Here is a 23,677-nt window from a genome sequence, read left to right as displayed (position 1 = left end):
AATATTTTACTGATTTACATCATACATTTCTGAGTTAGACTGGTATTTCTAAAACTCACTGCATGCTCCTAGAAATTGGGTAACTCAGGACATGTTTTTGTTTGCCCAACTTCCATAGCTACTTCTTATGGAGATGGAGTAGAACACATTGGCTTACAGTTCCAGGTAAAGGAAAATATTTTATTTTAAAATGTGGAGGAAAAAGATCATTTGCAAAAAGCTAGAGGTGGAAGAGGCATATGTGGAATGATATAAGCAAAGGCTGTGTTTCAGTCCCTAAAGGTTTGAGGCTACACTCTTCCTCAACAAATCACAGACAATTTGCTCACTGACAGAGGAAAACACTCCATAGGCTGTTGTCACTGCCTGCATGACATGCATGCCCTAGCTTCTGCTCCAGCAAGTCAGAAAGGGTACATTTCTCAGAGCGAGCTGCTCTTTAATCCTTGTGAAAGATAGCTCACTGGTACTCTGCAGGAATATTTTCTGCTTCCTTTGCAGTCTTCTGTGGTGTTAAGCAGATGTATCCTCATCATATGCTGAAATCATGATTCCCTAATCTGAAATTTATTCAAGAATCAGACATATGTTATAATTAAGAATAAAGAAACTTATTTTATAGTAAGAGATCAGTGAATACAGAGAAAAAAATCCCAAGTAAACCTACAAAACCACTGAAGTTCCTATGTGACGTGCAATTTAAATGTAGATTGCACGTGTACCTTTCCCATCCCCTGCACTTATACAAAATGTACAGGCTTTAACAAAATCGGCCAGCTGAAGGACTGCTGCCTTGGCCCACAGGCAGGCTGGGTGATGCCTCTTGAGCTACAGTCATGTTCCGTATCTATTTTTCTCCACAATATCCAGCCTGCAGCTGTAAAGGTCTCATGCAAATACCATCAAATACTGTGTTCAGGGAAGAAAGAGCTCTTCTTTATCAAACACCTCTCTCAAATTTACTCCCGAAATACCCTGTTACTGAGGTGATGGTGGTGAGACCCCCGTTCCTCTCCATTACTTACTGCTGCCTACTCTGTGCCGGTCTGCTCCAACCCCCACAGAAGCTGTAGTGCTCCTGACTCCAGCCTCCATCAACACAACAAAATCGTGATTTCTTCAGCATCCAAACACTTCAGTGAGAGGCAGAGAGGATTGCAGCCAAAACAATCCATGCTTGGTAACTAAACAATAGGGAACAGCAGCAGCAGCAGCACGCAAAGTTTTAACTGCGAGCTCCTTTAGTGCTTCATGTCAGAACTTCAAAGATAATCCACCATCAGGGGTTTTTTGCAGGGAATTTTAGAAACCCCAACAAGGGATCTGACACACAAACCCCTTCATTCTCTAACCTTGACAGCTCACTAAGGCAAAAACTCACCTCCTGTTTTGAAAAGAAGACTAGATGGCAGATATATCTCAGTACTGCTTTGGGAAAATGTTCTTTTTCTGAAGTACTGAACTTGCTGGACTTGCTACAGAACTCAGCTTTTCCACAGAAATTGAGGGAGGATAGAAGCCAAAGGACCCAAGGCTGAGAGAATAATATTTACATTTGTATTGGCAGAATATTTACATTGGCAGTGTAACGACTATGGTCAATTTACATTAATTGCATTTGTGAAGGAAGGAAAGTAGAAAGGAAGGGAACTTCTTTATCTTAATTTTCTTTTTGAAAATGACAGGATAATAATTTTTACCTAAATGTTTTGAGGTGGTATCATCATATTTGTTGAAAAGTTGGTAGAGGAAGAATAATATACAATTGCTAAATAGTCCATTGTTCAAATTTTTTTGTTGTTGTTTTTACTACTTTTACTTCTAATACTAAGCATTTGTGTTTTGTTCCTGGGAAATAACATCTGTGAACTGAACACTTTCATATTCTATCTTCTGATATAATAAATAATTTTATACTGATTCACCCTTTTCCTTCCTTAATCATTTCAAAATTTATATTACTTGGTTATTTCAAACTCGTTGAACTGGATGTAAAGTTAAATATCCCTGGAGCGCTGCTGCAATATTAATAACAACAGCAATACTCCTTCTGTGCCCTTAAAAGGTGTTAAGGGTTAAGAAGATAAAAAAAATGTTTCTCTCTTTATGCTTTCAGTTGAAATGCCAGGGCATATACCAGCAAACACGTCTGAGAAAGACTAACACGGCCAGATTTCTGAATACCACAGAAGAAGAGAGAGGCAAGTATCTGTCATCCTGTGTACACTTGATGACAGCTTCACAGAGACCTCCAAGCACACTGGCGACAATACATTCGGCTCTTCAGTTCCCATCATCAGATCACAGGATAATTCAGGCTGGGAGGGACCTCAGGAGGTCTTTTGTCCAACCTCCTGCTCAAACCAGGGTCACCTATGAGATCAGACTGGGTTGCTCGGGGCTTCATCCAGTTAAGTCTTGAAAATCTCCAAGGATGGAGACAGCACAACCTGTCTGGGAAACCTGTTCCACGCCTGACTGTCCTCATGGGGAAAGCTTTTTTCTTCTTTATATGCAGTCCAAACTTTTCTTCTTTCACCATTGTTTATAGTCCTTCCACCATGAACCACTGTGAAACGCCTGGCTCCATATCCTCGATGACGTCCCTGTAGTCACTGGGGGGTGATGCTGGTTCCCCTGAAACCACCTCTGCTCCAGGCTGAACAGGCTCTGCTCCCTCGGCTCCTCCTCGGAGGGCAAGTGCTCCAGCCCCCGCCATCTCAGTGGCCCTCCCCTGAACTTGCTCCAATTTACTGATGTCTTTTGTACTGAGGGACACAAAGCTGGATGCAGGATCGAGATGTGATCCAGTGAGTGCTGATTAGAGTGGAAAACCCACTTACCTCAACACACTGTTGATGCTCCTGTTAGTACAGCCCAGGTTACGGCTAGCCTTCTTCGCTGCTGGCCTTTGTCCAGCTGGAGGTCCTCACACCTCCGGCTCCTTTTCTGCATTGCAGCCAGGCAGTCGGTCCCCAACCCGTGTCACTGCAGGGGCTTCTTCCTTCCCAGGTTCAGGACTTCGCGTTTGTCCTTTCTGAATTTCAGTTAGGGTCCTGTCAGCCTGTTCCTCCAGCCTGTCTTGGTCCCTCCAGAGGCAGCCCTGCCTTGAGCATATCAGCTGGTCTCTCTCACTTGGTGTTGTCTGCAAACTTTTCGAGAGTGGATCTTCTCCTGGTCACTGATAAATCTGGGCCAGTACAGATCCTTGCAGCACTGCAGAGTTTTTACTTGTCATCAGATAGAGTATGACCCATTAACCACAACCCTCTAAGCTTGACCATCCCACCATTAGCTATCTCGTTCTCCCATCCAGCCTGTAACATCCTAACATGGATACAACACTATAGTGAGAAATGCTGTCAAAAGCCTTGCTAAAATCAAGGTGAATGAAATATCTTTGGCTACAAATCTAGTCAGTGTTCAAGCAGTGTTTCTGTGGTCAGGTATGTATACTCTAACTGAAAAAGCTGCAACAGAAAAGCAAGCCAACTTCAAACCAGTATAGTCTTCACAATTGACAAGGTCTTGTTTAAGCATTCTTTGTATGCTGTAATTTGCAATTATTATACCTGGAAAGTTCCATCATTGAAAACAAAAAGACTATTTGTGCCAAGGTTGAGTACAGAGCAAAGAGCAAATTTTCACAGCCAGGTTGGGAAGACCTAACCTTAATTTACTGTAAAGAAAATGATGATCTCTCTTCGTTCCAAGTGTGATTATGCTACTGACCTTTAATGTGATTTGACTAATGTATTTGTATTGAGAATATGGCCACTTGCAGTGAAAGAAAACATTTCTTTTCAACGCATACAAAAGCTTTGTCTCTTATTTCAAAATTTGGACTGATTTTGAATAAGTTCACTACAGGTTTCCAGCTTTGGAAATAATGATGAAGAAATGGCTCAACACAAGCCCTTCAGGCTGTCATAGCTCTAACAACAGTTAGCCTTGCAATATGTTCTATCTAATCTTGAGAACCTTCATGTAAAATTGAGGATTTTTCCCTCAGACCAAACCTCTGAAATTCAGCTTTGCATGATGCTTACTCCTTCAGGTGAAATCTGAAATCATCACCCAATCTCTGTATGTTGGTGAAAAAAAGTCCCAGCATGGCATGATGGGGGCTCCCAAATGCCTGATTTTTCTAGGACAAAGGTGCCACGTGTGCAAACAGTACAAGTCCTATAAAGCTATCTTCCAAGGACACATTGCCAGCTCTTCTGTAAGGTGGACACATGGATAATGGTGGTCAAAGAGAAGTTACATTTCACTGAAAAATGAAAAGCAGATTCAAGAACTTTAGTTCTTGACATTAGTCCAGTGAACTCTGAGGCTTGCATACTTCTCTTCAAATTGTTGGCTCTTAATCTGTGTGTAGCTCAGGTCTGGAAAGATGAAACTGCTTAGGACGAGCTGATCTGAGACTGTTTGACCATATCAATAATCCAAACATGACCTGTCCAGACTGCATGAGTGAGGCCTTGTCCCTAAAGCAAGATAAACTTTTAATATAGAACCACAGAATGGTTTGGGTTGGAAGGGAACTTAAAGATGATCTGTTTAGGCTTTTCCCCTCCAATAAACTGTACAGTGAGTCTAAGCCCACTAAGTCTAAATATGTAATTGTAAATAAATGTCGTGGTTTAACCCCAGCCAGCAACTAAGCACCACGCAGCCGCTCACTCACTGCCTCCCCCCGCAGTGGGACAGGTAAGAAAATCGGGAAAAGAAGTAAAACTCGTGGGTTGAGATAAGAACAGTTTAATAGAACAGAAAAGAAGAAACTAATAATGATAATGATAACACTAATAAAATGACAACAGCAATAATAAAAGGACTGGAATATACAAATGATGCGCAGTGCTATTGCTCACCACCCTCCGATCGACGCCCAATTAGGCCCCGAGCAGCGATTCCCCCCGCACCCCAGTTCCTATACTAGATGGGACGTCCCATGGTATGGAATACCCCGTTGGCCAGTTTGGGTCAGCTGCCCTGGCTGTGTCCTGTGCCAACTTCTTGTGCCCCTCCAGCTTTCTCGCTGGCTGGGCATGAGAAGCTGAAAAATCCTTGACTTCAGACTAAACGTTACTTGGCAACAACTGAAAACATCAGTGTGTTATCAACATTCTTCTCCTACTGAATCCAAAACATAGCACTGTACCAGCTACTAGGAAGACAATTAACTCTGTCCCAGCTGAAACCAGGACAATAAACAATATAGATAAGTCTTTGTGGGAAACTAGGTTTCTCCCTGAACTTACCTGCTAAGGCAGACCCTTAGATCACACAATGCATTAGAAGGGGTTTCTGCAAACAGGTTCATCTAATTCAGCTTAAGGGGTTTTTTCAGTTCTCAGAACAACAGAGTATCAAGACTTAAAAAAATTAGCTTTTGCCCACCGTTACCTACCTTCCAGAAACAACATGCTATTCTTCTTAAAGGATTTTACTTTCTTTCTAGCCTGTACAACACATCTAGCTACCCATGTCTCCTCTGCAATAAGCGTAAGTAAGATAGGTAGTGACAAAAATGATTTTGCTCTGAGATGGCCTGAGCTGCCGTCTGGAGATGCCTGTCTCTTCCCATTGACTATGAAGGGACCCAAGGCTAGGCTGCTGACATAGGTACCTTAGTTAAATACCTGAGGTTATGCGATATAAGTCAGGGACTCACAGCACAAACACACTACAGGAATGGCTATTTCTAGTTTCTATCTGCATGCTATTAAGAAGGCAGGAAAAAAGAGTCTAAGCCTTCAACTAATTTTATTAATAATGTGTTAAACCTTTTTCCCTTCTGTTACACTTTCAGCTTGTCTTAATGTCAAATGCTGTGTAACTGAGTCATGTCTTTTTGTGAACCATAACAGGGCTGCTAATGAAGCCCTTAAGGTTAGCTATTTAGAACAACCTCTAATTTAAATGGCTACATTACCCTGGCAATTAAATATTATTATCTTTTCTGCACAGCAGGCAGAGTAAAATGTTACCTCTTCCTCTTCATCTACCTAAAAAAATAATGAGCCAGATCCTGCACTTGAGCAACAGAGCATAGGAATGTTGCGCTTTGTAGAACTTCAGCAATTTCTACTTGCTGAAGATCTGCATTGTTTTTTTCTCTCCCACAGATGTTAAGGGCCCTCACATTTTTCCTACATTATTCAGGAATGAAACACATTCAAAGTATAACAGCAATAATTTGATGTAATAAAGAACATGCCAGAGGATGTTCAGTCCTGGATTTCTTTCTTCTCTTATTCATACGCATTCACCTTTGGCTTTCCCCTGTTCTTCAAAACATCCTGTAAAATCCTTCCTTATCAAGTCCTTGATTGTTTGCAAGTGCTTACCAACAGCTGAGCCTATTGTCTTCCTAGGAAAAGAGTTTTCACTTTCTTAAAGTCTTTCCTCAAAATATCTTATTTTTGCAAAATATCTCTAGCCTTTTGCCTCACTAAAACTTTGCATCTTTCACTAGTGGAGTATTTGATATGAGTACAATAATGGAAACACTAAATATCAATTTAGAGTGGCAGGACCTGAATTAAAGAACAAGGATTAAAAAAAAAAAGTATAAATTTATTTGGAGATTCCACAGGGATTACAGAATTCAAGCCAAGAATGAAACTAAAATCTGAGTGGAAATACTGATGGATGATTCATTGTGTCAGGGGAGGGAGAACAGAAAGGATGCAGAGAAACACAGCAACTTAAGTAGCTGACACTGTCAAGATGCTATTCAATCACATACGCAGAGGACAGGGAAATCCGCCCCTCTAGAATGGGCACATAGTTGTATGGAACTGGTCAAGAATAGTGATAAATCACTGGATAGTAGGGAAAAGAAACAGTCCTTATGCAATCACAGAGGTGTGTGACTTATGTTCTCTAAGAAACACTGCCACTTGCTGTTGTATATGGTATTGAGGGGCAAGTGACAGTATAAAATGGTGATACCAGAAGGCATTTTCCTTCCTGTGCTATCACTAGTAGATGGCAGCATTCCAGAGAAACTCTGAATATTGCAAAACTGGACACCCAAGTTGAAATAAATTCCATTATAACTTTAGTTATAGAAAATGAGGTCTAAGACAGTTGTCAGGACCTCTCTTCACCAGCCAAAGGTAGTTGTAAAGGGTAAATAATCTCATTTTAGATTAGATGAACAAAATAATATTCTGGAAGTGTCTATTCCTCTCCATGAATGACTACCACAGACTAGGGATCTAGTTTGTGGTTGAAACACCTAAATTTAGGTATATGTAAGTAGTGTGCCTTACTTAATGAAGTTCCCATCATCAGTGACTATCTAGTTAATACAGTCGATGGATCCTACAACAAAATTTACATTACATCTGGAGATACAATTCAGTTACCTACATACAGACATCTAGTGCTGCTGCAGATGTCCTGAAGTATTCCGGCCTGTGGTTCCTGGTCTGGCAGGGCCCATATCCCCTGTAGGCATTGTGCCATACCTACCAGCTCTATTTATTCATCTCAGATAGCTTAGGTTATCTCAAATAACACTAGACAGTTGTGCTTAGGAAACTAAGTCCTTCGCTAGTGCCTGTTCAGCTGAATCGTGCTCTAGGACCCACTGACTGTAAATTAGTGAATGCAACAGGAGCTTACCCACCTAGCTCACCTGTAAACAACAGGCAGACCTTAAGAGGTTTCAATTCCTACACCTCTCCTACCATTTGACATGCCCAAGTGTACCTAAGACACCTGCAGAAGACTGAGATACATGACACAGGAAATACGGGTTATTGCAGGAAGGAAAACTGTTGATCTGTTGAATCCCTGAAATACCATCTAACGTGGAGTGTACAGGATGTGTACAGGAAGAGTCTGCAACCTCAATTCTTTGTCCGGGGCTTGCTAAGCATTTGCCTAAGCAGAAAAAAAATAACCAACTGAAAGCAGTTACAGATCAGATAAGCAGATCAGTTACTGAGTGTGTCTGCAAAGCACAACATGCAGCACATACAACCTGCTAAATGGTCTACTTCCATTATTGTGAGACCAAATTTAACAAAATATAATTGAAAAAACCCATGTGCTTTCAGTTCTCTCTTCTGTTTATTGTCGTTCAGCATGCCTTCACACTGGTTTTAAGTTGTGTCAGGTTCTGTAAATTTAGCACCATATAAATGTAAGTGATATTACCAGGAAAGTTAAGCAACATAGAAGAAAGACTGGTTATATTCTATATTCATTAGAGATAATAATGAAATAAAACTGATTTCTTTAGGCAACAAAACTAGCAAGCTTTTCACAATCTTTCAATAAAAACTCAGTATGCCTTTTTTTCCCTCCAATCTTTCCTTTGTTCCCTACAACAACACTTAGCAGACATTGATGTGTTGTCTTCCAGACAACTGAAGCTGTAACTAACAACAGCAATTTCTTCTGGAGTTTTGCCCTCCAAAGGCACAATCTTTACTTTGTTGCCATGTTTTAAAAGAAAGCCAAGAATTTCTTTTAAGGTGAAGAAATGGATGATACTATACTCACAGAAACAAAGTAAAATTCCCTTTCTTGTCCCAAGAAGACATTCTCTTAGGCAGATAAAAACTATAGAAAGTCCACAAAATTTCATTGAAGCATAAGAAATAGAGCAGTTCTGTGGCAGGTCTAAGCAGGAGTGTTATCAAGTAACACAAAAGCAGAAGCTGAGTCAATGAGTACCGTAGGCTGCTCTAGCCGTACCCTCTTTCTGCTGAGGTAGGTTGGATTAGTTTCATTCATTAAGCAGAAATGAACCATTAGATTATTTATTTTGCCAGCATCATGAGTGCACTATTCAAAAAACAAGTAAAATACAAGCCTTAAGAAATGAAAAGGAAAAAAAAAAAAAGTGATTCCTGCTGTATTTACTTCACCCTTTATCATCAGGAGCTGCAATCAGCCTTACAATGTAATTATTGCTCTCAAGGTGCTACAATAGCACAAACAGGCCCTATCTGTAACTAAGTCCTGACTGTGCTGAGCACAGCACAAAACCTATAAACAACAGGCAAAACTTATCCTGAAGATCCTATAATCCCAATACATGATAGAGGGTGATAAATGGTTGAAGGCACATCGCTGCATGCAGATCAAAGCACTAGGCTCTTGTGGAAAGACAAGAGACCAAAGATCCACCCACTTGGACTGAAATGGAAACTGGTGTTGAAGCCACATACAGACTTCGGGCTAGCTGTGTCCCGAAGTCCACCTTGCAATCTGACCTGAAGCACACTTGTCAACTTCATCAGAAAGGGCTGAGACAATCCCAAGGCAGGGTAAATCGGCGCACTCTCCATGGTTATGGCACCCTCAAGAAGCACCCCGTCAGACAGAGGAAGGAGTTCATGTCCCCCTTTGGGAATCCTTTTGGGTCTCAGCTATGAGTAAGGCAGCAGGAAACTCAACATACATGGATTGCAGTGACTGGACGAATAGCCAAGAGGCACCGATAGCAACCCAAGTGATTATTCCATAAATCTTTAAGTGATTAGGGAGTTTACATACATTAGACAGAAGCTGCGGATACCTGTACTTTATTTGTGAAGCTAACATGCAATCAACTTTCCAAAATCACTGAGCAAGCTGGTGGCAAAGGAAGGACTGAAATCCCCTATTCTGTCTACTTAACCATACTGTTTCTTGTGTAACTGAGTCTGGGAAACGAGAGAAGTTTCCTTTCATGACCAGTGTGTATTTACAAGGGTTTTTAGTCCTAGGAGTCCTGTTTGATCTGCTCTGTCTCCCAAGGTAGAGTCATTATATTAGGGAAAACAAGATTCAACAGAAATGCATGAGGCTGCATGGGTCTGGGACACCGTTCTACTGGTGCTCAGCCTAGGGAATGACTGTATCTAAGCCTCAAGCTCCTTCTACCTCCTGCTGTCTGTAGCTTTCCTCTTGGGGAGGCAAAAGCAGTGGCAGTGGATGGGGCCCAGGAATATTTGCAATAGTATTGGCCCTGTGGATAGGACAACAGAGAATGGGCAATGGGCAATGGTGTCTGCAATTCAGTAAGAAAAGAGAGTGTTAGAAAAAAGAGGAGACGAAGGGTAACAAAGAAATAAATATGGATCTTGAGGTTCCTGGAGTGTGCCAATAAAAAGGAGAAAGGATGTTTAAATGTATCACAAGGAAATCTACTGAGATGGTATCAAAACAATATAGAGTCTCCCGGTGTATTTTATGTGTCTAAGTAACCACCAAGGGAGTTCCTAATTTTCTCAGCTGTTTTATTCAATCCAAATTATTGACTGAAAGCTATTCTACTATTTGGACTAACCATGAAATAATAGATTGTGAAAGTGCAAAGTTCAAATGAGCATTATCAGAGTGCTGCAAATTCCCCTCACTTGTGATACCTCCACTGTGCATCAGAATTTATCAAGTCTTGGGCTAGAAGGAAGTGGGTCAAAGGAAAATGGGAGACACTGCTGGACCATGCCAAAGGAGATGGACTGATGATGATCTAATAAAGAGGGAATGGAGTGTGGAATAAGGTCATCCTATTATTTGCAGAAGAAAGCCAAGTGTCTCTCTAAGGAGGACTTGTTAATAGTTTTGTGTGAACATTTTCTTTTTAGTATGAAAAATACCCTAGGAGTTCAAATGCCAACAGTCAAACTTGAGAGCTATATGGCTTTCACGAACATAAGCTCCTGTTTGTCATACCACTGCCATACTCAACACCTCTCTTCATTTTTTTATTTTAACTCCTGGAGTTGTAAAGTTCAGAAGTTTTATTCTCCACTCAAAAATTTGAATAAAGACCTGATCTCTTTGGAGGCACAAGAGTGAGTTCATACAACAGGAGTTTGTTTTTCTCATAAATTTCTTGTTTGATAATGGATGTCCCTATTGATGGAGGCAATGGATGAAGAAACCCTTTGCTATTTTAATCTTGATAGCTAAGGCTACAGCAAAAACAAGGGGTAAGGACGGAAGAGAAGAGTGCTCTGTGGACATCTGGTGAAGCAAAAAGGAGGTAGATTAAAAGAACCAGCAGACAGGCCTAAGACAAGTTTGCTTTGGCTGTCTTGTTTTATTGTTCAATAAATGTTTATCTTAATGGAGGGAGTCCAGCCAAGCAGTGGAAGAATTCGCACTGCAACAGCATGCAGAAGTTTCAGCCAGCGTGTTCAAATGTGCCTTGGTTAAGCAGTCACTCTGTCTTAGGCCAATTGCACCTAGCACAGGCATGGAAAGGTTAGATCTTGGACAGGAGGACAGAAGGCTTTGTGCAAGAGCCTCCTACAAGATATGTGAGAGAGAAGGGATTGCTTAAGAGTGTCCTGGGAGCTAGGAAACACAAAAACCAGAAAGGAGTTAAATGCTCCCCTACGAGTTAGATGCCTGTATGAGCCCTTCATGCTACAAGGGCAACTACTGGAGCTGAAATAATACAAATTATTTGAAGTTCTTGGGCTTTGCCAAAATTACCTGCAGTGAGGAGTGAAGCACAGCTGCTGGTGCAGCTACGGCAGAAGGTGTGGGGAGCACAACGGAGGGGGTGGCAGCAGTCAGAAGTGGCTGATGGCAGCCATGGGAGGAACGGGGCAGCCAGCAGATGCAAATCCCACCACAGCTCAGTCTGGGGCTCATCACCCAGCAAAACTAACTGACCTGAGCTGTGGGTTAGGTGCCTTTGCAGGGGTGGGAGGAAGAACAGCCAGATCCCCAGCAAGTATATGGAGGGAGGGAAGAGGGCTGTAGATTCCTGTAATTATAGGTTTACATTCAAAATTAAATCCTGCACGCTACCTTATTTATTCACTTTGTTCAAGATTTTTTTTTCTCCAAAATTTGTAAGTAAATGTTACTGTAAGTAGAAAAAATTAGCTCTTGGTGCTAAACCTACCGCAGGTTTGTAGGGAAGCTTGTAGGTGCATTAGTAGTGACTCCTTCAAACCAAAAGCCAACTTCTGTTGCCGCCAGTCACATCCTAACAGAAGGGTTGTGCACTGTTGGTTAGGGATATGCACTACTAGTTGTTCCTGCTTGAGGAAGACATCCCAGCAACACTTCTTTTAAGAAAGATGCAGAAAAGGAACGGCAATGAGAGATTTCCACTGTACTTCATTAACAGCAAGTCTCCTCCTCTTTGAGTTAATTACTTCTAGCAAGTGTTCAAAATAAAAAGACATTGCTGTCAGTTCATGAATAGTTTAACTAGAACTGTGATGAGAGGGTAGCAGCTTGTGTGCAGCATATAGCATTCAAAGGTTATCAATGCCTTCTGAGACATCATTAAAAAGTTAGTGCTGAGATTGATTTCCCCTTATGCAGGCTCTGAGCCTTCAGAATCTGAAATCTCTGTTACCACAGGGTAGAAATGGCAGTTGAAGCAGTAAGTTGTGTAACTTGCATCTACATTTTCAATGCCTAGTGAAGTAATTCTTCTAATTGAAGCGCCCTGTTTCCTTACCCAGCCAAGGGAGAAGAGAGAGATGTCTCTGAAGTTAACTTAGATGTCTTATCTTGAGCAGACAGGATCTCCCTCTGTGCATACCTCTGTCTTTTGACTGTATAAGGAATTTACTCACATACTTTAGGAGGATTGCTTCACCACGCATTTAAAATGTAGGCACAATTAAATGCTGTATTAAGCAGATGTGCTCCTACCCTGTGATTAAAGAACATTTTTTTCTAGCAGCAGTAAGTACAGCTTCCACAGGGACACCTACACTTCATTCCATTCTGAGGTAATAGACAACCAATTAGAGTAAGACTTTAAGTATGTGTAGCAGATAAGCTACTTACATAATTTATGCTATTTAACCATCTGTGGAGTCTTTATCTATAAACACAGAGACTTTTACATGATTTAAAAACCAAACATATGAGCTGTTTTAGAGTACCTGGCTCTTGCCTGGAAAAATGTTTATCAAACTTTTTGAATACTATGGCTGAGAGTCTGCAGAAAAGGGTCTTTTGGAGACATGGACTCAAACGTGCATACATCACTCCTCTCAGTTATGGGATTCATAGACTAAACACATCTTCCTTTGGTGTTAAAAATGTCCAAATATTATCAGAGTCCATTTTTTGTGGGGTTTTGTTATTTTCTACATGGAGACTTCTGACTGCACCTTCCCAGTCTTTTGACAAATACTCACATACACAGTGACTTGCTAACACATGGCTGCCGTGCTTCTGTTTATTTTCAGGTGTGGTTTTTTTAAATACAGGATAATTATTAGATGTTGTGTTTCCAAAGTCACTACTGCTTTCAGAGTCAATAATTCAGGTTTTTGCATATGGAAGACTTTTAATGAGAAATTCATTATAATGGCTACTAAAATTACTCAAAATCAATCTGTGGTTCCAAAGAAAATTCTGCTCTATGAGACAGCCACAAAGCTTCACTTAGACTCTTAAACTGTATTGCTGCCAGAGAAGCAGAAATTTCCAGTATTTCCAGACATATTTTATATTCCCTATCTGAATAAAAAGCCAATGTTCCCAACAGAATGGCAGCTTAAACATTAAAAAACATTATTAAGAACACAGCAACTTTTCATTTCAGTACTTTAAAGTTATTTTCTCTAGGCATTGTTGAGATATTCAATTTTGATAAGGAATAATTTTTGCTTTCTATCACATTTATACTGCTTTGTATAATAATATGATATGGATGATACTAGGTATAAGCACTGCATTGTCAAAAATGTTGAAGTCCAAGTGAAGTAAGAAGAAACTGCAGTCAAACAAAATGCTTTACTTAATTGAAATGAAATGTTTAGACATTGCCATGAAATAACAGGTTTGAAATGATTTGATATTTTCATTGAAAATTTCACTGAATTTGTGGCATTATTGTGAATCCTTTGGAAAATAGAAGTCCAAGTAAGAATTTCTTAAATGACTGTAAGACAGGATTACATTTCAAGAAATAGAAATAGTAGTTGTTAAGAAAAGTCTGGAATAGTACCATCTGAAAATAATTTATGAAGGCAGTGAATACGCTGCCTAAAACATTATACTATCAAATATAAAATTATGCAATAAGTTTCCTGAAGGAAAAAATACTTATTAGAAGACATGAAGTCAGAGAGCAATTGAGATATTTTTCCCGCAGTACTTCAGTAGGTCCCTACCTTCATGATAACTTCTTTTCATTACTAAATTGTATTTCAAATTGACAACAGCATCATTAAATGTTTGGTTATTGTTCCTGCAAACCTTTCTAGCATATTTAATATATTAATGCATTTACTGTTATATTTTGCAGAAAAGAGATTTAGCGGTGATAGATAGACTAGTTCAATATAACACAGAAGTTCCTTAAGCATTTGCCATATTTTATATGAACAAGTAACCTTTAATTATTAACAGCATTTGTCTTGCCTATACACTTCCACAGCTCAGCTGATTTTGTATGTACAGGTTCCAGATGAGATGATAAAACACATTCTGACATGATGATGAGCAGGGATCAAGTGAAGTTTTGGAAATATCAGGGGAACTGTCTTTCTAACTCCTTTTTCTCTTTTGATTCTTTTGCTTTTCCATGCACATAAGAACTTGAGTATTTTTTTAAAAAATGCAGACATCCTCTGATTCCAACTGAGTATCTATATCAGTGAAACAAACTCATGAATTTTTAACTGTCATGCAAACCAATACCCAGGTATCTCCATTTTGGACTCTTTATGAAAAAGAATCTGAATGTCAGAATTCTGGGGAGTCATGCATTGCTATTAATCTTATGTTTCAGTAGCTATTTATAATAGCCATTTTTTGAAGAAAGCTCCCTGTAGAGGTACCTGTAGTATTTTATAGGTGTTTAAACACATAGCCTCCTTTTTCTGTCAGACACAATTAAAGCTAATTTGAAGCATGCTGTATATATTTCTCATCCTATTATTGAAGAGCTCTTCAGAGCACACTACTGGAGACTATGTCTATTCGGGTGCTAAAGAAAAAAAAAGCTTCTTTGGATCTGTGCTATAACAGAACATTTTAAATTCTGATACTATCAAACTATAACAGCTACTCAATTCATCTAATTAAAAATATAAAAAAAAGAAGAGACCCTGTAGAACAAAAACAGATAAGCAGCAATTAGTCTCAGTTAAAAGGATGTATTTCAGGCTATTATCTATCACATTACTACTATTAAATATGCTTAAATATTCTCCAGCACACTCACCTCTTTTTGACGGTACTTAATTGCCAGTTTCAATCTTGCAAGATCGTTACCACTTTGTTCTTCTATCAAGCTATTATCATCTCTGTAATTAAGAATAATTTCCAATTCCCTGGAACTCCGTGTCTGATCCAGGAGATCTTTTGCAAATTGCTTGCATTGCCGTGACAGTTCCTCGTACTCCGATTTAAATTCATTTTCGACTTTACTCAGTTCCTGCAGCTCCCAGCTCAGTTGAAAAGCGGTGAGGAAAGGATCCTCACTGGACAAAGCAATCAACGACGGGCTTGCCAGAGCCTTGTAGATATTGAGTCTAGATCGAGAGTGGCGGAGGCTGTCCACGTCTGAACTTGAGACACATTCGACACAGTTACAGCGCACCTCGTGTGGCCTGGGCACAGAGACCCCCTTCTGCACGAGGAGCTTTATGATTTCATAATTGTTGGTGTGGGCAGCCAGAATAATAGGTGTGATATCTGGCGTAAATTCTGAGAACTGCTTGTCCAGAAGCACTGGTGGCACCTGTGAAAAAAGGCAAAAACGCTTACAGGCCTCTTCATTGAACAAGAGCTATAGAAAATTAAGCTACAAATAGTTTACCAGGTACTAACTTACTGATGGATCTTTGCTTCTGGCCAGAGTTGAAGGAAACACTTAGAACAATTCAATTAGCTAAGATAGCCTCTTTCTGGTTAATAAATTGATATAAACGGGGTGTGATTTTTCATAAAACCTGTTTGCACGTAAACAACCCATGGGCAACAATTCATTAGAGCAAATTATTAGATAAACAAAGAAGAGTCAGACACGTACGCTCCTGTGGGGTCCCTTGAAGTGCAAGCTGTGAGCAAGATGGAAATGCTTTCTTGTCTCTCACTGGTTAATCTCAGTTTTATAGGGAAGACAGATTCATGGGGGTACAACAGTGATTCTCTGAAGGAAGTGCTGAACAGGATGCAGACAAGTTAGAGTTATAAAATAAAATGGGCAAGTGAATGAGAAAGAAAAGACATGTTTTCTTAAACAGAAGGTTGGAAATATGACTGTGTAGAGAAACAAAGATAACCTGCTGCAGAAAGCTTAATGTCTTAAGGCTCAGTTCTACATTCACCTGTGCAAACAAACACACTCTTTACACGAAAATGGGGTAGCTGGTAGAACAAGGGCTCCAAGAGAGCATTTTTAAAGCCTCTTCTGGTGTGTTTCTATATTTTATCAGAAGACTGTAAGCTCTTTCATTTTAAACTTCTTCTTTATTTTACAATACCAGACTCTAAAGCCTTTCCCAGATCAAGACAGATCATTAGACTAGTATGATGAAGCCATGTAAGTGTAATTAGCCAACGTCAATCAAAAAAATGGTATTGGCATCATCACTTATGGACTGCCTTTGGTCCGTAGCTCAATAACCAAGAACAAACTCAATCCACAACAACAAGATGTTCTGAGTGATGCTCCTTTAGGAAGAAGAAAAGGGGAAAACATTTGACTCAAAGTTACCTGAAGGCTAGGGAAATACATGGCACCTGGAGGGAGGAAAAAATGTTTGATGGAAGTCCTACGATAGCAGAATGACCTCATTGCCAGGTGGAAAAACCACAAATAGCTAAGAAGAGAAGTTAATAGAAAACAGGTAAAGCATGTGAGAAAAGTCTAAGAATAAGTTGAAATGAGCTACGTTTAGAGCCTTGGGAGGGAATGAAGCAGAGCAAAAACCTGAAATGCACAGAATCAGACAGAAACTCAGTGGAAAAGAAAACCAGAATGAAATTAAGCTGAAAAGAAATGGTAGTCTGTGGATCTAAATCCATAATCACATATTTTTTTCTCCCTCTTTCTAATGAAGACACTGTGTATTTTGTATATTTTTTAGCTGTTCTGCGTGTAAAACAGCTCATGTTTGTTCAATGGCACTGTATCCATGTATAAGAGCGACTATGTGTGTGGGCTGTAAAACAGGGGCCTGAAGCACTAATTAGCTGAATAAGAGAATTACTTTGGGAGGTGGCCACTTGTATTCTTATAAAATGGGGTGGAAAGTCAAGACTGGAGATCTGGTGCTTGGGATTGTAATCACACAACCCTAGGGAAACAATCCCTGCCCGGCCATAGCATATTGCTGACCTCGAGCAGCTGTGCCAAATTCTGAGAAGCTATGTGGAGTCAACAGGCAGGAACCTCTTTTCTCCCTTCTCAGGCGCTCAAACACGCACGCTTGGCTTGGCACTGGGTAAGGCCAGCACGGAGTCCGTTTTGGAGCAGGACAGTGGGACGCCTGAGGTAGCCCACCCACCCTCACGACCTCTTGCAGAGGGAGCAGCCGTCCTCATGGTCCTCCCCACAGGCTTACGGGAGATGTTTACAACCAGCGGTTGTGAGCCGAACAGCTCCTGAGCAAGTTCCTCCTGCTTTCGTTGTTGTGAGGTACAAACAAAATAGTGTAGTGTGTGCAGGCGAGATTGGGTTTGTGTGGTGGGGCTTTGGTAGCAGGGCAGGGGCTGCAGGGCCGGCTCCTGTGAGAAGCTGCTCAAAGCTTCCCCAGCTCCGAGCTGGACCCGCCTCTGGCCCAGGCCGAGCCCATCAGTGACGGTGGTAACACCTGTGGGAGAGCAGATTTAAGAGGGGAAACCTGCAGGGAGTGGGGGGATCAGAATGTGTGAGGAGCTCCTCTGCAGGTACGGAGGTCAGTGAAGGAGGAGGTTGATGCCCCCGCAGTGAGGCGGCAGGCTGTCCCCCCCAGCCCGTGGAGGGGAGCAGATGCCCACCTGCAGCCCGGGGAGAGAGGAGCCCACGCCGGAGCAGGGGGATGCCCCTGAAGCGCTGGAGCAGGCTGTGCCTGAAGGACTGCAGCCCGTGGGAGGGACCCACATTGGAGAAGCTCATGGAGGACTGTCTCCTGTGGGATGGACCCCACGGTGGAGCAGGGGAGAGTGCAGAGTCCTCCTCCCCCTGAGGAGGAAGGAGCGGCAGAGACAAGGGGTGAGGAACTGACCCCAGCCCCCATTCCCCGTCCCCCTGCGCTGCTGGGGGGGAGGAGGGAGAGAAAACCAGGAGTGGGGTTGATGTGGGAAGGAGGGAGGGGTGGGGGGGAAGGTGTTCTAAGATGTGGGTTTACTTTTCATTATCCTGTTTTGATTAGATTAGTAAGAAATTAAATTGATTTTGGGTTTTCCCCAAGTTGAGTCTGTTTTTCACCTGTGACCATAAGTAGTGAGTGATCCCTCCCTGTCCTCATCTCGACCCACAAGCCTTTCATTATCTTTTCTCCTTCCCATCCCACCGGCGGGGAGGAGTGAGCGAGCAGCCTCATGGTGCTTTGTTGCTGGCTGGGCTTAAGCCACGACACAGGCATACACAGAAATATGGGTTTAAAATTATTCAGGAGGTAAGGAACCAAGCTGAGAATATACTGAAGGTATATATGGATGGGGGACACACTCGGGTGCAAGAACAAGCGGAAGGTCTGTGTACTGTGCCCGATCTCAGCTGTGGTCGGGACAAGAAACACAACCGGGGCATATGTCTTCTCGGAGGACTCTCTGGCTGGGTCCACACTGCTTTGTCAGGTCTCTTCCAGGACACCTCTGGGTCATCTGTCACCTCCAGGCTGAACACTATGCAGAGCCCACCCAGGGATGCCCATATGCCTAGATCGTTTCACTATTCCTGTCCAGTATGGACTGGGGCTTGTTTTCTCACCTGTCTATGGTGTCAGTGGGGAAAATGAGACCCATTTCCAACCCCAAACGTCACTGGTTATTGTAGTCTTAGATTTATCTTCTCTTTTATTTATATATTATAGAGGAAAAAAAAAGAGAGCACGTGTGCATACACACACTTTTCCTGCTCTCTCAATTGCAACTGTGGCCAATGCTTTTGAGGCTTAGAAAGAGACGAAAATGGCAATAGAGGCTCAAAATTTGCATTACTAGAAGTGAGATTTTGGGCTAGCATAGGTCTGAAAAAGGTTTATAGCGAGGGATGTATTGTGCTCTGACAGTGTCCACCACAACTAGTGAGACTCCCTCTTGGCCCCAGGGTCAGGGTACCAGGGAGTAGAAGAGAGAGCTGCAAGGGCAGAAAACTCAAGGATACAAAGCTATAACTCAAAACTGACTGCTCAGAGTATTCCTCTGTCATTTAGCATGTCATTATCTTTCTACTTTCTGACAGTACTAAACTAGTATTTGCTTCGAGCCCTGCCAGAACTGAAGGCTATCTGAACATGTCATTAACCACAGTCTTCTCTGAAAAATTAACAGACATGGCTTCAAACAGCATGGCATTACAATGATTGACTTGCACATGGGGTCCATTAACTCAAAAGCTTCTTGTTTTTCTCGTAGCTTATCAAAACCTTTCATCTTAAGGTAACTCAGCTATAAGGCTAATGCACACATTTTGGAATTCATACCATCAGAATTTACCTAAATATAGAAGTGTGTATTAAATCATTTCAGCCTTAGTTTACAGAAACAGTTAAACTTAAACAGCAAACCCTAAGACTGCAATTGTAATTACAGCATGAGTTTAACCTCGGACCCTTTACCTCCTATTTTAAGATTTCCTACTCATTTAAACCAAAGATATACAGAATGCCAAAGCAGTAAGGTCAAATTATTCCCTCATCTGCAACATAATGAAGTACTTATCTTTTGAAGTTCTGAGTGCTCTCATGGCACTCAGAATATTTCAGCATTTAACTGTTGACCCAGAGTACTTGCTCTGAAGCCACAAGACTTATGATGAATTTTACTTTCAAACTACTGCAAAATAATTCTCTTTAAAGAAGCCAAAACAAATAACCAGCACAAATTGATATTAGCCACACAATCTAAAGCTTTGACAGAACACTCACAGAGAACATCTGAATCTTCCTTAAATCCTGGGAGGATGGGAAGCAACCAGATCTTACAGTCACTGACTGTGACTTCCCAAAACTTAGCAATGGTGTAACTATATTATACACTTTGGAGCTAATGTGTCAATTGTGAGGCTGCTTAAACTTAGAACGGTCAAGTGATTTTTGCCTCCTTACTTTTTGTTGAAAAATTTCTACTTCAACCCTATTTATAGGGCTCAGCTAAGCAGTCTGGTGATTGTGTATACTTGTATGCATATCTGTATGGGGATGAGTAGGTGAAAAGAAAAGAAGAAAGCATAGTTCAAAGTCTGTACACTTCAGTGCTCAAGGACATGAGATTTTTCATTGTATTCCTTTACCCTGCACTTACTGTAAGTGGGAATGAGTCAGCCTGACTGGGATAGCTAACAATTTTTTTTTAGATACTAGGTGGAACAGCCGTCTTCAATATGTGTTTAAGTTCCCTGTATGGTCTGTGTGAAGAGAAGCCCCTTTGTTATGACAGAAAGAGAAATCTAGGCTAAATTAATGCCAGTTAGGTCTGAGACATTTTTCTGCCCCTATGACATTAGAATAGAGACCAATTGCTGATGATCCCTTAGATACCCAGGAAATAGAAAAGGTAACAGTCAGTTTGGAAAAGGAGGAACGGAAACCCCAGATGTGTCCATTTCTCCATCTAGATTTCTCAGAATGGCTCTCACTACTGCAGTATCTCAACAGGGAGACTGAAAACCGCAGTGCCCATTTACCTCCTTCTTAAGTGCAAGAGCTCAGAATCTACATAAAGCAACCTATTTCCTTGGGCAAATGGATAGCTTGCCTGGTTCTTGTCTTTGCTTATTTATTTACAAATATTTTGCCTTTTACTTGTAAAGAAGAACAAATCCTGCAACGGCTGCAAGTAGTTAGGTGAATAAATTTCTGAGTCATGTCAATCATGACAGCACGATTGGAGGAAAAACCTAAAGCAAACAAAAAAAAGGATGTATGACAGATAACAAGATTAATACATATGTCATTTTATACAGTACCACATTATATAAGGAAATTAATATTATAAAGGTGTGTCATCAAGCTCATCAGTTGCTTCAGCACTATTGCTCTATAGCTGTCATCACGCAAACACCTTGAAAATGCTGAATGCTACATTCCAGTACAGCCCACAGCATAACCCTATGTGTATACAGTTTTCTGATTTACATTCTCGTTTGTTGAGTTCTCTTCTTTGGTTTCGTATTATTTTATCAGCTGAAACACATCCTGATTATGATAGTAGAACTAAGTCCACCAGGAAGGATTCAAAAAATCCTCCTACCCCAACTCCTTTTGCATGCACGAAGTCACTCATGAACTACCAGATAACTTGAATGACTTGAAGGTGTAACTTCAAGATAACTTGAATTCAGTTGTCACACCACTGAAGGGGTCTGTACACAGACTATCCTGAAAGCCATGCTGAAACTACCCTCACAAGACTGCACAAACTGCAGGCCTGCAATGGTGGCCCCAGATTTGGCCAAAAGCCCTTTTCCCCATCCCAGGGCATGTTGTTTGGCCATCGAGCATGTAAGGCAGGCAAGTGGATGGAAGTTGCCAAGCTGAGCTCAGGGACAGCGTCATTTCAGAGCAGCGTGGTTGATGCTAGCCATGCAACGCCCGTCTGGTATATTGTCATTTTCTGCTTCCATAGGCAGCTGCCTTGGCCTCCTTGGAAAGGGTTCAACTTGTTTATTGTCCTTGGACTCATTACATTTCCTACAGGTACGTACCGCGCTCTTAATGTGCTACTGCAGTATTTTCTCTCCTTTTATAATATTCTGTCTCCATGTCTATTCTTTTTGTAGGAAACGGATGTATCCACAAAATCTCACCCTTGCTCTACGGCGCTGTAAGTTAACTGACAACAGTCTGAGGACTAAATGTAAATGTATGAATGTGCAATGAAATTTTTTAGAGATACTGTAACCTCTTAAGAATGCACACTCTGAATACTAATTAAACATCTGAAATGCTGCCTGTGTAAGTTCAGCAGATAAAATTTCACCAGAAATTGTGTACTTTAACATTTTCACACCCCCATTTCAGCTCAATGCTGTCAAGGTGTTTAATGCTTATCTTCCAGATCTCTTTTCTCTGGAGTCTAACCACAAGCAACAGAGATGATAAAAATAGAAAGTAAATATTTGAGGTTAAGTGATGCTTATCTTTTGGGGTCTTAAATAAAATATTGACTCTTAAATAAAGTGTGCTTAAAAAATTATAATATTGGTTCTTATATAAAATATAGTAAGACCTCCAATTAAAATTCTAACGCTAGACACATAAGACCATAAAACATCCCTCTTGTGCTAAATTATAGGATGTGGTTTACAGCAAAATAAAAGGACTGACTAGCCAAAAATGAAATCCTAACCACAAGTTGAGACTTTGTGGTGGGAAGGTTTCTTTGGGCTGCAGCTCTGAGATGGAAATATCTTTTGTGAGATTCCAAATTATGTTATGAATGGAAAAAGTGGGGGATTCCTCGAGGGGAAGAAAGCACGAAAGCACATAAATGTGACTTAAGGCAATAACAGCTGGACAACTTATCTGGACCTCAGGACTTGGGTTTTGTTACTAGTTCTGCCAGTAAGTCTAGGTTGCCTAGGCAGACCATCTCTTTCTGCTTCTTTTCCCAGTTGGGTATACCTTTTTGAGCAAATGTTTTATCAACCCAGGATGTAATTCCAGTTATGAATTAATGCCAGGAAGATATAGCAAAAAATAATAATTAAAAAACCAGATATTTTTGTGTGGACATTTTTGAACAAAAGATTCTGGATTTTTTTTTATTTATTTTTAAACCTTAATTTTTTCCAAAATTTGCCTATAATTTAACAACAAGAAGGAGCAATCCCCCAACATCAGATTAAATTATTGTGATTATACTATTTTATTATGACAATTATGACTATTAATTTTATAAAATATCCCTAATATTTTCTTACAAAAATACGGTATTTCAAGTCAGCCAAGAAAGGTGTCTAACAGCGAGAAGCTTTGATAAGCAACCCAAACCAGGTATCTAATTTTAGATAGCTAAAGTTGGGTAAGGTAAACACTCCCCTTAGCATACAGCCCAGCAGAACTTATTCAGCAGACACAAGCCATATGCTGAACTCACTCAAAATTGGATGGCTGTGCTACCTCATGCTAATACTAACCCACAGCTAACCGCAGTTCATGCCTCCTAACCTGCACCGCTAAGATACAAGATGGGTATTTTTCAAAAGTACTGGCTTCGTCATTCTGGCCAATTTTCCAGGGTTTATAAGAAGGTATGAACAGTTAATGCTGAATGTGTTACCTCTAGGAGTCTGCTTTTTATCTATCTCCTATTGGTAAGGCGAGGAGCTGCCATTTTTGCCTCCTTGCAAGCCCTTCTCAGTGTACACCACACATCACATGTACACCACATGTACACAGTATTTCCAAGGATTAGGCATAAATGTCCCTATTTGCTGCTAATGTGCATTATTGTTAGCAAAGGATAACTTCCCCCCAGTTAGAATAGTGTGTTATGCAATATCATGTCCATTTATTTTGCTGAAAATTTACTTCCAGCTTTGCTGGGACATGACAAGGAACAGGGATGTTGCCATAGC

At 40.8% G+C, this 23,677-nt stretch overlaps 1 protein-coding gene across 2 annotated transcripts in view; it reads right to left on the bottom strand.

Moving 5' to 3' along the window:
* TRPC4 (transient receptor potential cation channel subfamily C member 4) overlaps window positions 1-23,677 on the bottom strand; it is a 91,955-nt gene that overhangs the window by 53,362 nt on the left and 14,916 nt on the right. For both annotated transcript variants that reach the window (XM_075050505.1, XM_075050506.1), the window contains exon 2: window positions 15,170-15,688. In XM_075050505.1, coding sequence (XP_074906606.1) covers window positions 15,170-15,688 — 519 coding nt within the window. The remainder of the gene's footprint in view (window positions 1-15,169; window positions 15,689-23,677) is intronic.

This window comes from Buteo buteo, chromosome 18 (genome assembly GCF_964188355.1).
Source record: "Buteo buteo chromosome 18, bButBut1.hap1.1, whole genome shotgun sequence".
NCBI classification, from domain to species: Eukaryota; Metazoa; Chordata; class Aves; order Accipitriformes; family Accipitridae; genus Buteo; species Buteo buteo.
This window is presented reverse-complemented; position numbering and strand designations above follow the sequence as displayed.